The sequence below is a fragment of the Phoenix dactylifera genome, unplaced genomic scaffold, assembly GCF_009389715.1.
Source record: "Phoenix dactylifera cultivar Barhee BC4 unplaced genomic scaffold, palm_55x_up_171113_PBpolish2nd_filt_p 000026F, whole genome shotgun sequence".
Classification (NCBI taxonomy): domain Eukaryota; kingdom Viridiplantae; phylum Streptophyta; class Magnoliopsida; order Arecales; family Arecaceae; genus Phoenix; species Phoenix dactylifera.
Window position 1 is genome coordinate 2,342,981 of NW_024067667.1, and position 16,459 is coordinate 2,359,439.

A 16,459-nucleotide genomic window follows, 5' to 3' on the forward strand; every position below is an offset into this window, starting at 1 on the left:
AGAAATCGTCTCACACATAAGTGCGTGAATGACTTTGTATATGTTCGATACAATCTAACGCTCAGATTGAAGTGTATTGCAGAGAAAGTGGAGTTGAAGTACGATGATCTACTTCATAATGATTTCATATACAGTGAGAAGCATCCGATGATGAGCTCGCTTGAGGGCCAATAGCCAGGGCCGGCCCGAGCCTTAGGCGACCGAGGCGGTCGCCTAAGGCCCCGGGCCAATGGAAGGCCCCCGGGAGGTGAAGAGAGAGAGAGAGAGAGGGTCTGACCGTGACCAAAAGGAAGCAAAGGCCCCATATCGAGTCTTCCCCCTTGATGGAAGGGAGGTGGAGAGTTTCTTGGCCTGCAGAGGGGAAATTTAGGAAGTTGGGGACGGTAGTTTTGTTTTGGATGGAGAGAGAGAGAGAGAGAGGAGGGATTTGGTTGGCTTGATACACGCCTGAAGCCACTCTTATCTTTCATCCCTTCTCTTGTTTGGTTTTGGTCTTGGTTTTCCTTCCCTCACATTACTCCTGATCCAGCTGGGCCATCAGGAAGAAAGGGGGATTGGAAATGGACTTCTTGGAGGGTGGAGATTCTTTTAATTTTCTCCTCTCGGTTTCTTCTCCCCTCTTGGGTGGTAGAGAGAGGAGGGAGGGGGTTGAATGGCTGTTGTGCTGTGATGTTGCGGTTGCTGCTTGGGTACTCACTTGAAGGGGAGATGGAGGGATGGGACTTTTATTAATTAGATGGAGTCAATTTCCCATAATGCCCCTACTTTCTCTTATAGAGAAGCTCCTTTCTGGACAAATTCTTTTCTTTACCTTGACCATGAAGTGCCATGGGATGACCTTTTCCTATTCCGCTTTTGCTTGACATGATAAACAATATTGCCAAGCATTATCTCAGTTATTTAATCAGTTTTATGGCCCTTTTTTTAGGATAATTACTTTTCTGCACTTCCATTCAAAAATAATATTAAATTAAAAAGATTTCTTGCCTATATTTATTAGATTCATGTATCTTTGTTGAAATAGTGTACTTGATAGCTATCCATTTTCATATCATTTTTTTAAATATTTTATATTTATTAAAAAAATTTATTATTAAAAAAAAAAGCCTCATTCATTGGATTCGCCTTAGGCCCCCAAATGTATTGGGCCGCCCCTGCCAATAGCAGTAGCAAAAGCTTGAGGAGCTAGGATCACCTCCTCAACCGACCAGTTTCATACCAAGAGGCTGGGGTGGATACATAACAATGGGTAGAATGACATGCCACACTCACATCCTGTCAAGTAGCCACAAAAGTCGAGGGATAGTTGATCATCATCGTAAGGCTCCATATCCAAGACAACCTCCCAGAGATTTGATAGAAAGATGTGGAGAAGAGGCCACCATGGTCTCGATCGACTCAGACAGGTCGGAGGAGACTCAAAAGACCTGGTTCCAATATTGGCTCGGCCTATCAGGGTGGTGGGTGCAGTCAGACCACACATAGAGCCGGGCAAGCAGGGGCATCTAGGGAAAGAAGGCAGTTCCTCAGGTCAGTAAGAAAGGAAAAAAAAGAAAACTGCAGTTCCATTAGGAAGAGTGAATTAAAAGTCAGTTCATTTTGTTTCGAAGACTAGTGAGCCCTCGGATGATTGATTGCTGAGATCATCTCGCGACACCAACGATGACGATAATGATAGTTCAACCGACAATACATCTAGTAGCCAAAAAGGTAGTAGTGGATATGATACAAGTATATATGCTCCAGGGTCTTCGATTTACAAGTCCCTATTTGTCATGCCACACAAGATACGAACCACAATGCATCACCCGGTAAAGCCTATAATGATACTATTGCATATAGAAAATGGGCCCCTTGAGGTTGTAGAGATATGGCATTGGTGATGTAGATGACCTCGCTCGTGCACCAGGATCCCTGGAGATATCTGGATCCAAGTCGTACGCCGGTTCCTATTTTACACAACCAGGCTATGACCCGCATAGATATACATCGACTAAGATGTCATATTTGAGTGGCTACTACCCTTCACGATCATAGGTAACTTACAAGGCAGATTTCACTACCGTGATCTTCAGATGGCGAATCCAATATCAAACAAAGGATTAACATCGAGGTGGCTATCTAGTAGCACAGATTATGGAATGCAAGGATATGGGATAAATTATCTAAAAAGTTGGACTAATATCCCAGGCATGGACTATGACCACAATCGAGACATCTACGAAGGACATAGATATTCAATTATATGTGTTCAATTATATGTACTCATGCATTCGGTTATGTTACAGCTGCATTAATTGTGCTTCAAGTCTATTTGATGAAAAAACAAAAAAAACATCAAAATTCTAAATTAAACAACCACAATGATTAAAATAGTAACTAAAAACTAAAAAAAAACAAAAAACAGAACAAAAACAGAATATAGCGTACCAAACAGATGATGGGTACACTATACAGTACTATGTGTCGGTACGATAGCGAACCGATACCATACTGTACTAGTCACCGACCGGTATGGCATCCGGCATTAGTTCAGCGGACCTGAACAATCTTTCTTGAGCTAGGTCAACAATCTCTTATTACTAACAGCTTTCAAAGCAGAAGAGGTAAGAGGTTAGAAGAAGTACCAAGGAAATAAGAAGTCTGAATAAATCATTTCTTCCAATTTAATTAAAAATCTAATCTTAGTATAAGGTTCAAAAGCAATGACAGATCTGCCTGCCCACAAACTTAGAACCCTGGTCTATCTCATGCAAGCAGTAGGAAAAAATAACTTTTATCACTATGGTAAAAACATTTATTCAATAATTACCAAAATGGCAACATTAAATATGTAATTATAATAGACAATGTAAACCTTTTACCACCAGTCTATTGCTATTACTATGATACTGATGTTTTAAAATGTCAATAAGGTGCTATACATTCTGAGGCACAGACCCTACCAATCACAGGCTGGTACAGTACATACCACAATATGCCCCCCATACTGACACCAAGGCATCAGCCAGCATGGCTGGTACAATATGTCAGTAGGGCCAAATGTTGGTACTTGAGTCGTCTTATATTATATTTTTATAATCATATTACAAAGATAAAATATTAGCCATAAGAGATGATTAACAATCAAATCCGTATAATTAGAAGGGCCTAAGTTGAATTAGCAGTCCATTTGATGCAGTTTTCAGTTTTCACAATAGAGTGACAGCTAAAATAAAAGGTGGAATTTTTTTATCTTTTCTTTTTAAATAAAAATGATGTGGCTGTTTGTGTTAGGCATTTGAGAGTTCACATCTAATTCTTCTGCATGTAATCATTTTGTGATTTCTTAGGTTACCTGAGTGATGAAATAACTAAAGCAAGGAAAGCAACCATCACATATGCCACAACTATAATTCATAATGTGGGACTCACCATCAATGGCCATGTCAAGACATTTTCTCCTGTAATTGTCTCTATACATGGCTCTTCAAATGCACTCTGTTTTGCAAGCGGCAGCATAGCAGACACTGCATTCATTGACCATAATGATATTTTCAGTATATTTAAACAAGTTAAGTATTATAAGCATCTTTTTTCCCTACTTCCATGCCCTTCTTAGACTTGGTAATTCCAAAATTGTTTCTATGACATGGGAATCAAATGACTGAACTGAATCATTAAATCAACCTTATCCAGTAATTCATGCAAGTCCACCAATTACCCCTCAAAATATCTAGTAGTACTTGTAGTTAACTTACTCTTGATTCCATAAACATCGCGCCAGAAATCAATGCTTTCACTGTACCTAGCAGTATGTGTAACTGGTGCCATATAAAGCTGCAAGACATGTGGAAGAGTGTGCATAAAAATATTTGTTGTTTGGATTCCACTACCTCAAATTTTATGAAAAACAAGATCAAAAAAGAAATTGCGATGTTGTTGCAAGCATAATAAAATTTAATAAAGAATCATACGTCAGGATTCACATTCAACAGCTCATAAAATTAACTAAAGTTCACATAATTGATATTTATGACAGATGGAGAAATCTTGTAGAAAATTGGCATATATAGGATATCATTTAATCAAATATATACACTATACAAAATGAATACCCAGATATTGTGAATTGTTGAGTTTTAGTTTTAAGAATTTTCGATTTTGACGTTCTTTTGCTGGTTTAAAAGTTTTACTACCATGGAAACAAACCACAGCAGTACAATGGAGCTAAATTTAGATTACCCAGGTCAAAATGAGGAATGACGTTTGGGATGTCATATCAACACTAGACTATGTCAAAAGCTATGATTCGGTAAAACTATAACAGCCAAGTAAGACTTGGGTCATCAGGCAAGCGGCACATGAACTGCACAGGAAGTGGTAACAGAACATGGACCACAGAACATGTCATATGAATCACATGCCAGAGGAGAGAACTACAATGATGGAAGTCTTTTAAGAGGCACTTTGACTGGATAATTATTTTAAAAATAAAAAGGATAACATATCCATATGTTGATTAAGTAGACTCACAAGATTCTAAGCGTTGCCAACTTAGCAAATCGCAAATAACCAAGCTGTCTTCAGCGCCATGCAGCACACATAACAGTGGGTCCACCAGTTGAGGTTAAATTTAACAAATACATTGTTTCAGTCTTTCAGAGCATTTGATTTTAATAAAATTTAACTAATAATTGGAGACAAGGATTTAGCATGCTAAGGGCTGCTTCCAACATAATAAAGAGCAGCTAAAAATGCCCTTATCAAAGAGGAAAAAAAGAATCTTACATCCTAATTCATCTAAAGCATCTTCCTTTGATAAGTAGTACAATGATGTAAAACATACAGCAGTAATCGAATTAACAATCTAAATAATTAACCACCATTATCAACTATATAGTATTAATTGTACTAGATCCACATATTTAACTTTCAAACCACAAATGAAGCTACCACAATTATCACACTTACAGTAGACAGAGTCGACAAAAACAAACCAAATCTACAATAATCAGTATAGAAAACGAGGGTAGTGATACCTCTGTAATAACATAAAGAATCAAAAGACTACAAGTTAGCAAATCATTAATCCTGGATTTCTTTCTTCAAAAAGAACAACCTTATGAGAATAATGAAACCACTATGGATACATTTGTTACTCACGAACTGATTGGTTGAAGGACAGAGCCTGATGGAGGATCAGAACATGCATTATTGCAAGCATGATAAAATATGCTGGTACAGGGGAGTAGGATAACAATATGGAAAAGAGTTTGACAGCATGAATATGCAAGTTATCCATCATAAAAAAAGCTAGAAGTTGAATTAGTAAACACTAAGATGGACAAATGTTATCTCAGAGTACCATGTAAAATACAGCTAATATCAGATGGGATTCATATATCGCAAAAACAAACCATACAGATGAGAAGCATACTGAAGTGAAAGTACATGCACAAAAACAATTGATACCTATAGAATAAAGTGCTTGAACAAACTGTGGTTAAAAGGGTATATTAAAAAAGAAGCACAAATTTGAACTGAGACATGGTTGAGTAATTCTTTTTAATAGGTCAAGTGATAAGATTGTATATTTGACCATGAAATAAGTTTATCATTCTCCGATCAACCAAATTGCAGAGATAAATATCGACCAGTTGAAAGGTGAAACTTTCGCTTTGCTTGTTCGATTGACAAAAGAAAGGAAACAACAGTAGGAGCCTATAGAAGGTGTTAAGCACAAGAAAAAAGGACTTTTTTAGTTTATATTAATCTGAAAAGAAAAACTCTCAGCTTGTAAACCCGCATGACCCACAGATAAATGTTTCATGATCACCAAAACCATGACTTTTCAATTATAAAAAGTCTTGATGTCAAGATCAATTTAGAGATTAGTATTTCCAATTACCTTTTAGCCTTTTACCAAATGTAGTATGTGCATGGTTCAAATAATTCTAAAGCTACACTTTTTCTAAACAAATGATAAAAAAAATAATTCAAGCCAAAATGAACTTTTCTGCCTCTTCTTTCTCTTGTTAAAATTAGTTCCAAAAGCTAAACATAAATCTTGTATGATAAGAAGAAAATTCTATTTATGAATTCATTTTGCATCCATTAGACATGGATCATAAAGATTCTGTTTTCAAACAGGGACATATGTGACTCTATTCAGGTTTCCCTAGAATCTAAGCTAAACAAAATTAAGGTATGCTTGTATTAAGTATCATTAAGGTACGCCGTACCGGCCCAAAACCGACACTGTGTTAGTATAGCACTGGTACAAGGTCTGGTACCGAAATGGCGAGACTTGAGTATCATCCTATTCATAGTCAAGATCCGGTCACTGCATGGCCGAACCAAGCCAATGAAAGCAAAATGGCTGGGTATGATAGATAATGAGTAAAATTTATGAAGTTTCATGACAAACCACTTACAATGAGTAAAGTTCTACATAAGAAATAAAGTAAATAAATCATAAACTTACAAATTAATATCAACATAAAAGCTCCAGTAGAAAAACCATGTTGACTTTCTAATACCAGAAAAATATTTATACAACCAGAGCACTATCTTGACCTTAGATACTGGTGCTATTAGAGTACTAGGAGTCAAGTAGCCAACCACTGGTACAAGGAGTTAGTACCTTTATATCCTTAAAAATGCAATATTCTTGGACACAGATGTAAATACTAATGAATCATATCAAGTCACAATAATCATATGAAAGAAACCAGCATTTAACTTTCAGAAGAGTTTGGCATGTTAGAAATGTCAACTATTAAAAAGCACCTGAAGTATCGACACAAAACCATCACCAGCACATTGAAAGGAGGTGAAAAAGAACCAATGCAATGAAATTGAGATCTTTTAATGCAAAGCAAACTAATTTTTAAATAAAGATCTAATTTCACAAAAATATTTAGGTATTACATATTTAAGCAAAACAGAGCCTAATAGAAAGCATTCAAAAGATGGACTTTTTAAATAACCTAGACTTAATCTCCAGCATCAGTTTATATGTTCAAATAATTCGTAAAACTAATCCTTTAAAGGATACAAGACAATACAGATCAATTGAATGGCTGGATCATGGAAGCATCACCTGTTAGGTGGGCCTGCATTTCTCCAGCTTCAAGCATTAATTAAGTTAGTCCAAAAGAAGTGGTTCAACTCATAAAGGGCACCATCAAATTTGATAATAAGATCATGCATCACATTGACAAATTGAAAGGCATAAAATTTTCAAGGCACATAAAATAGCTGATTTTTGGCATAAACATCATCAATGAATTTCAAAGTAACGTAGAATTTGCATGCTTCCAACTTTAGTCATTACAAAGAAAATCTTTTATTGGTCCAAAAATGAATGCTTTCAAATTTGGCAAATGAAACTCAATTTTAATGTGGTAAAACAAGATCGATATTAAATTCTATCTTAAGAACCTGGAGGCCAGCTATTTATTTGATAACATCAGGGCATTTTTTTATTTAAAGAAGAGTAACATCAATTTCAAATTTCATTCTTCATGCTCGCTAACAAATTTACATGTAAATTCAGAATAGCCTCTGCAGATTCAATTCAAGAAGGTATCTAGCAAGAAAATTTTACCGTGGCATGAGAGGGAAGAATAAGCCCGCCTGGTTTGAGCCATTTATCCCTGGCAAAAATTATACTAGGCAACATAGTCTACAAACAATAACAAATATGGAATTAGCAAAATAAAATAAGTCAGACAAAATATTAAGCTTATGCAAAATTATAAGAACAAAATTACCACATAAATGCCACATGCAATTTAACATATTCGTCAAGCTACTCCTAAGATGAAATTTCTGGAAAAATAAATCAATATGCGCACCTCATAAAGGAGCATGTAGCCCATCCATTCAGATATTATGACATCAACATTCTCTTCAATGTTGACATCCTGCATTAATGAAGATCGAGAATAAGGACATGCAAGCTGCCATATAAAGCAAAATAAACAATTGTAAAAAACACAAAAGGCAGATGCAAACTGACAAAGCAAAAATCCATTAACCACAGTCACATAAGTTTTCTCCAGGAAGCCTCAGAAGGAATAACAAGTAGGAGGCAAATGAATGTTTATCAGAGACCCAGAGAACCCTTACATAATTCAGGAAGCATGGACATAGGCCCCGCCCAATTGGCTGACTAAGTCGAGTGGGGTCAAAGCAGATCGAAAACTTTTCAGACTCAAAAGGCCGTTCAGATCAGGACAAGAATAAGACAGACACGAACCATATATTCAGGTCTGGATTGGTTTTAGGTTGGATGGGGTCTTTGTTAGGATCAATCATTTAGTTAACTTGATTAATTTTTTTCTCCTTTCCGAAAATAGCAACACTAATATACATGTCTGGAAATAGAAACAGCTAATTAGAAATCATATGAAAATGCAGCAAGAAGACCAGTTTATGGTAAGATTATTAGGATCAATAAAGATCAATCAAGAAATCAGGAATACTTAACCTGCTTCTATCATGCACAAAACAACACTCATAAACAGAAAAATAAAATAATCATTGTATTAGTCATATGTAGCAGCTTGTACAAGGGCCGAGATAGGGGTAGGTCCTTCCATGACATTAGGCAAACATATTTGGAGGGGAAATTGTGCAGATTTAGCAACACCGGCAAACAATAAAGAGGCGCACAGAGCAAATAACGAGCAGACCCATTATTATGGATCAAGTTATTAGCTATTTCGAACAAATCCCGAAATTCCAAACTACCTGTTATCCAATAAAGACCTAAGATTCCTAATAATAAACCAAAATCACCTACATTATTAGTTACAAAAACTTTATGATAAGCACTTGTGGCAATCGTTTGCGTGAAACAAAACCCTATTAACAAATATGAACACATTCCACCAGTTCCCAAAAAATACGAATTTATATCAAATTAGAACTGTTGGGAGTGTTGAAAAAACTCATATAAGCAAAAAATCTCAAATGTCCTTCGTCGTGAGACATATAAGTGTCTGTAATCTGTATAAATAAGAATCATGATTCCAACAATAGTAATTAGTATTGACATAATTAGTATTAACAGAAAAATCATTATCTATGGTCAAAGACCATAGATATTGATAAATAAAACTTCCATTTATTTGTTGAATAGACAGATTGGCCGAAAACCCCATAGCTATACTTAACAGAAAAATACTAGGAAAAGCAAAGTCCCAGAAAAGTTATAAGGATGCAGGGTTAGTTCGATTTTCACTAGGGTGCAATCTTGAAATTAAGCAACTTTTTGAACAGTTTTTTTCATTAAAATCAGAAAATAAAACAAGGCCATGGAAATAATTTAAGAGAAGCTGCAATAATGTATATAAATTATTAACACCAAAATAGAGGAAAGTACTTAGTGATCATGTTGTGTAACAGTAGAAGCATACCTCAACTCGTCCAAGCATAACAATGACCTTGTCAGATAAATTATTGTCTTTCACAATTTCATTAGCCTGTTAAGATATTTACAAAAACAACATTTCTTAATGCATTTTTACTCATACAGCAACATTTATAATAGTGAAAATAGCAATTTCATATAAGCTTCGAAAACCCACAGTCACAAGTATAATGAAGACCAATGAAGAATTGCTCGAGCTACAGACACACAAAAAGTCTTGCTTTTTTAACCCTCTACCGTTCATTTTTGAAATGGATGGCAAGGATCTGCTCTTTTAAAGAAGTTCTAACAGGATATACCTCAGAGGTGCCGGTTGAAAATACCGGTTTTATTGTAGTTACCACCAAATCCAAGGGTTCAAACATTCGACTGCATTCTTAATGAGAGTGTGAAAAGATTAAGGAAAGCCCATCTCACAGGATCTTCTCACTTTCTTTATTATAAGTCTTCTGTCAAGTCTATTAGGCATTTTTTGTTAATAGCACTTCTGAGGTCTCTCTAATGCTCTGCTTTTAAAGGAACCTCTTAGGAAGATTCAAACCAATTCTCTAAGTTATCCCTCCCTCTCTCTCTCCTGAAGAATGCCTTAGCTATAAGAATCAGGAGGAGATTCGGCTTCAACCATTTAGACCGAGAGAGCTGGAAGGTGGGACAGAGGGAGAACAATAGCCAAGCAGACTCCAATTGGGGACAGTAGCTCAAGCACCGGTTTTCTTTTATTTTTAGAGGCAAGGGTGGTGTTGAGAGGGGGATGGGGATGGAGATGAGGGAGCACGTCCTAAATTGGGTATGGCTTGGTACACCCCGAATCGGACAGTTCGGGGCAGTACAGCGAACCATGGTCCCGAATTAAAGGGGCAAACCATCCAGATCTGCCCTGATTCCCCTTAGTACGCCTCGAACTGAGCGGTTCGGCATGCCATGATTCCAAATGATCATCCACAATGCTGAAAATGATTTGCAACATCTACACATACAAAGCAAAAATCATGTAACTTTGATCCCCCTAACCTAATGCACCAAGTTTCCCGAAATTGGAAAACATATAGTACAATGAATATCTAAAATAGTTGAATTTTGGTCTATATGCGTTTTGAGACACCTAGATTAAGATCTATCATTCGGATTCACAACTCTCGAAACAATTTAGCACAATATCTCTATTTGTGAAATCCATTTGGGATGACTTAATGCAAAGGCAATAGCTCTCTCTTGTACAATTTAAGTGTCATAAAACAACGACTTTTCTCAAAATAAACCAAAGAACCTTCTTGGCATTAAAGGACCTAGGCATTAACATTGTTTTTTATCATGCACATTTCCATAATCAAATTAAATCTTGAACACAGCAACTCCAATCACCATCTCTCCATCCAACCACAAGTATTGGAAATATGAGACTAGCTTTTTTAGCTACCCAAAGAACTGTGCTATGTGTTCTATAGCAACTAATAAGCATTGGTTACTCACGTTATTCTCACATGATAGGGCAGCTGATGTTGAGATTAGTATATTTTGCATAGTTAGTGGTATAAGACATAAGATGCCAATATCATGTAACATGCAGAAATAGCAAATACAAAACCCAAGATTACTATGATGTATAATATGAGATAATTTTGTCCAACGGAAATGACCAACTAATAAGCAATACAGGAAAAAGACTGATAAAGAACAAGGTGTAAGCAAGCCATAGATCATTTACATTATCATGTATGTACACCAAGGTGCATTTTATAAAAATTTAACTAAGAATCAACAAGGAGATCTTCAATATAGATGGATGTATAACAATGAAGGATGAAAGTATTGCTTCATATACTGTTATCTCGTATCATACCGTGCAAAATAATGAATTGGCATGATGATAAACGGTATTAAGATGCAGTAAGAGTGTCAGCCTGCATCACATAACATTTGCTAATATAATTGAGCATCGCACTGCTGCATTATAGCAAGGAACATAATGACAGAGGTGCATTTCATGGTTACTTTCTTTCGCATGATATGTAACTCGTGATGAGAATTTAAGCCTTGTCGATGTCAACATGTTTAGAGCTCATTAATTATGAGCAACACAGGCCCATACTATGACCAAGGATGTCCCAGAAGAAAAACTCGCTTACCATTCAAAACTTTTACGCCTTCTGTCAGAAAGCAGTCAAAGTAGCATAGACAAAATAGAAGGACTATAGTAGCATACTGGAACATGCCAATTGGATATATTATTTGCTGCTAGTGCATGGCATATTGGCAGCATTGCACCGCACACTTACTGCGCCAAGACCTAAACAATATGGGCACATTACATGATACTGCAGTCCTAGTAACAGCATTTTTAGAACATGCCAATATAATATATTATTTGTTACTAGTGCATGGCAAATTGATGGCATAGTACGGTGCACTTACTGTGCCAAGACCTAACCAACATGGGCACAATACATGATACTGCAGTCCGGGTAACAACATTTTTAGATATTATATGGACCCTACTAATTTGAGTTGAAGACATGCAAAGCAGAAATACTCCATATCTAGAAAAAGAACAAGAAGTCATGGTTGAGAATGTCATCCTGGTTTTTTTTTCCCAGTTGACTAGTTGAAACATGTCATCATAAAATTAAAATGAGGAATAGCTGTAAAGCAACAAAGAAGAAAGGAATATAATAATCAAATAGAAGTTTCTTGAAACCAATGCAGCAAGCACTTTTGAAACTCATGAAAAATGCAGGGTTGCAAGAATGTACCTGCAGCGCAATCTCACTTGCATCTACTGCATAGACCTGATAGAATATAGAAGTAAATCTTACAACGTATTTTATCTAAATATGAGCAAATAGTTACAGTGAAACATCAAAAAAGGTAGAGTGAATATATTGATACAAAAAGACAGAAATGGAATGAATATTATTATTAAAGCACAGAAACTATGAATCCCTAATTGCAGAACACCATCAAATACCAGTTTACTGATAGCAGGCTTCCATGGCATATGATGCATTCCCATGAGTCACACCAACACTGTGTGCAAGTGCTGGTCTCCTTACTATAGTTTTCTTCAACAAAATTGTATAACTTTACTATCTGAGTTGATGATGGATCGAGGAGACTAACTTCCTTGAAACTTGAAGAGGTATTGACGAAGTCTCAATTCTATAGTTCATTACTATTCTTCAACCTCTTTCTCGGGCTCAAGCAGATACATTTTATCCAGAATATATCCTTCACTTGAATTGCAACATTGGCTATATTCTAGATACAGCAGTACAAGTATTTGGAACCCCGCAGTCAGCACTGAAACACTATGTTGGCCAGGTCACCGGAGTTCGACCATGAGTCAACCGGTCCTCCAGATCTACTCATTGAGGGAGCAATCCCTCCCCTTTTCTCTCCTCATGATGCCCTATTCCATGTCATTCTTAGTCTCACTTACCTCCACCTCCACCTCCCCCTCCCCTCCCTCATACACATCCCAATCCCAAGTGCAAGAAGAGGAGGAAAAAGAAGAAGAGAAGGAAGAGTACTCAGTCAGGCAGCAGCACCTCTGTCCTCATGAAATCTAGCACCACCATCTCTGTTCAATAAGATCTAACATTCTCAGCTACCTCCTCCTCATGGAATCCGATAGCCCAACTCTGATACCCAAGAAATCCAGTGCCCTCGACTCCCTCTAAGTGAGATCCAGTGGTCCACCTCCCTTCCTACAGGACCAACTGCTCTAAACCCCTTTCTATATGAGATCCCATGGCTTCGTCTCCATCCCCATTAGATCAGGCAAACCTATGTTTGGCCACACGGAATCTCTGGCCTCTTCACACCAACCATAACTACCCGATCTCATAGGGATTACAAGATTGATGCAGAGTGGGGCTGGGAAGATTATTTTTCATTTCCCTTTATGGTTGACCCGAGTAGAATTTATGAACCATCTGACAATGGAGGGTTCGACAGTGCAAAGCTTGGGTCAGCAGTTCAATGGTGGGTTGACCTGGTTTGGTGAAAACATGGGCTTTAGTATGACCTGATCTACTAGACCCTGTGGGTCACGGGTCGGGGGGTCGACCCGATCAAGCCATATAGGTCACTAAACACTAAGTGCAACATTAGTTTACTTCATTTGTTATCTATGATTCATTACTAATAACTGATTTTACCTTTGCACATGGCAAAAAACATTAGTTTTAGTTTATAGGTGTTAAAACTTTCCATATAACTCTAAGATGATCATATGTATTATAAAATATAAGTAGCCGTGTGTTCCAAACATGACTTTTCTATATCATATTGAGTTTATCATGGTGCACCTCAAATTTACAACTACATGTCCAGCAAACCTGTTTTATGTCTAATTACCACCCACCCAAAAACAACAAGCACAGTGGAACCATAAAGTAGAATCACTAATCACTAGCCAATAGACAGAGTTAAACATAGGCAGCAGCAATCATTATTAACTACATAACAGATCAAGTAAGGTATAAAGATTTGGAAAGTATATCATGCAACTTGCCACCTGATAGCAGTACGAATGCTAGTTTGCAGACTTACAAAAATATGGCACACTAACTCTTACTATTTCGAACTTTGCACAAGAATAGGAAATATAAATTATACAAAACATGGTTCATATTCAAAGTAAATTTGGAAGGTATGAATATTGTGTCAGATGCAATTACCCGCTTAGCACCAGCAAGAGCACAAAATATAGCAAGAATTCCTGTGCCACAACCAACATCCAACACAACCTACGAATAACTACTAATGAGAGTGAGAAACAATATACGATAAATATTGTGTTTAGGAAAAAAAAGAAAGAGCCAAATTCAACTTCTACATACTAAAGGAGAAAAGGTAAATACCTTGCCCTCAATTAAATTTTGATATCGCATGATAGCAGCTTTGTAAGTTCCAGTTCGCACATCATCCTATAATATGATCAAAAAAAAAACAAAATCAGCCTATTTCTACACCAAATGAATATATGCTATTCAATATTAATTTTTTTCTCCACAAGCTCCAGGGAAATGATCAATGTATGGTTAGAATGACAAATTGTAATGAAGTGAAACAAAAAAGAAGAGCTATACATTGCCTACAATACTATAGTATATGATAATACAGCTCTCTGCTGTATGTTGGGCATGCTTCTTTAAACCACCATAAAAAAACTACTACTTGAATTGCTCAACTAATCACTTTCATCATATAATAGAAACCATACAGTCCATAAAGTACTCTAAAAGATATCAATTATATTTAAAGACAAACAAATACTTGTCAAAAATGTTCAAGTTGTCAAGCAAGGGAAAAAGGTAAAGGAAGAAAGCAAACAGCCCTCCTATTGTCCAATTTTGTAGTCTTCCTGTGTTTAAGCATTTTTCAAATCTGATAACCTAAGCCTACAAAATTTGGATAATATGGCATGTCGATCATGTTTGCTTTAAGAAATAGGCTCCTTAGAAAAATTGTAACAGGCCCAGCAGTGCAAGTGGCTCAGGCTAATGAGGACCTAAATTATAACAGGCTCAAGTTGTTCCCTAATAATACACCTAAAGGTTGGTTCTAGGTGCAGAACTCGGCTCCTTTGCTTTTCCAAGTTGCTTAGGCATATCTGACTCGCCTTAGACAAGATCAGATGTAAAACAAAAGCGGACTTGACTGAGCTGCCCATATATGACCATCTTTGACCTGAATGCCAAGGACTATACTAAGTTTAGCATTTTATTATAATGAAAAAAAATTCCAGAACTTGATTGCTATTCAGTAAAGCAGCCTTATAAGGCATAATTCACAAGCATGAAGTGTTACTATGATGGGCCCAGAGCTCATTAGTCAATGCCTAATGACGTATGAGCTCATGAAATATAGATATTCAAAATGTTGATCAATGTGGAAAAACCACATCTTATCTAAATTCTAAACATGATATCTATCCAGAATTGTTGTTACCTATTATATGTTTGAAAATTTAATGCAGTTACCTAAACCATGCCCTCTTCCCTCTCTATATAGACTGTTATTTCCAAAGCTAGGGAAATCTTAAGAGAGTTGCTTCCTGAATGCGTAAGTTCCAACTGCACAATCATAATCATCAGGTAGGTCTTTTTGCTTGCTAAATTGCATAGTTTCATCATAAGCTACTCTTACCAAACTTGTCATGGCTAGGAATTTGGCACCAATTCAAAGAGTTGACATTAAGTCCAGAACTAGCCATTAAAGTGATTTAAAGTCTCAATATTGATACCCATGTCGTTCTTACTCACCCGTAAGTTACTTTACCAAAAACAATGTGTTTGTTGGTGCGAACACATCAAAAGTGAGATGTCGTATCATGTGTCGGAATGATAAGGAGGGGTTTGTAGGTACCCAGTACTTTACCAATATATTTGATGCACTGTGGTACTTTAATCTATGCATTAAACATTATTTGCACTTTGATGAATAGTACCGATACTTTACCGGTATAGTTGGTACCAAGGTACGCGGTACCGACTGTACCGACGTACCGGTGGGCATCGGTACCGGTACGGTACCGAACCAAACCGAGCCGAACCGGTACTGTTCCGATGGGGCTAAAAGCCAAAAAAAATTGGAGCCGGTACGGACTGGTTGGTTCGGGTCGGTACCGGTCGGTACGGGCTGGTACGCGTCGGTACCGAAATATATAGCTGTACTGTACCAGTAGGATCCGGTACCAGTATGTACCGGCCGGTACCGGCCCATACCGACCGGTACGACAGACCATGGTTGGTACATTAAGATACTTAATTCATTCATTAAACATTATTTGCACTTTGATGAACAATCCCATGATACATAAAAGGCAACCCTAGATAGATAGCAGAAGGCTTGTTGGTTAAGGTTAAGGTTTATTTTTTCATCTTCAATTGTTGTTTTGTTATTTTAGAAGGCTACAAATCATAAGTATTGAAAAGTTAATTATCATAAAATAAATAATCATAAATACATATAATATACTCATTTATACTAAGTCATATTGGACTTGTAGCATGGTTGTTGATTATCAGTTGACTA

The 16,459-nt window shown here is 36.8% G+C and overlaps 1 protein-coding gene across 4 annotated transcripts in view; it reads right to left on the bottom strand.

The window, feature by feature from the left end:
- The window catches only part of LOC103712333 (probable protein arginine N-methyltransferase 6), a 34,177-nt gene that overhangs the window by 7,620 nt on the left and 10,098 nt on the right, over nt 1-16,459 (bottom strand). For all 4 annotated transcript variants that reach the window (XM_039115895.1, XM_039115896.1, XM_039115892.1 and 1 more), the window contains exons 2-9: nt 14,284-14,349; nt 14,101-14,169; nt 12,172-12,207; nt 9,408-9,473; nt 7,842-7,910; nt 7,592-7,669; nt 3,741-3,819; nt 3,415-3,509 (exon numbers count right to left, since the gene is read on the bottom strand). In XM_039115895.1, the coding sequence (XP_038971823.1) occupies nt 3,415-3,509; nt 3,741-3,819; nt 7,592-7,669; nt 7,842-7,910; nt 9,408-9,473; nt 12,172-12,207; nt 14,101-14,169; nt 14,284-14,349 (558 nt within the window). The remainder of the gene's footprint in view (nt 1-3,414; nt 3,510-3,740; nt 3,820-7,591; nt 7,670-7,841; nt 7,911-9,407; nt 9,474-12,171; nt 12,208-14,100; nt 14,170-14,283; nt 14,350-16,459) is intronic.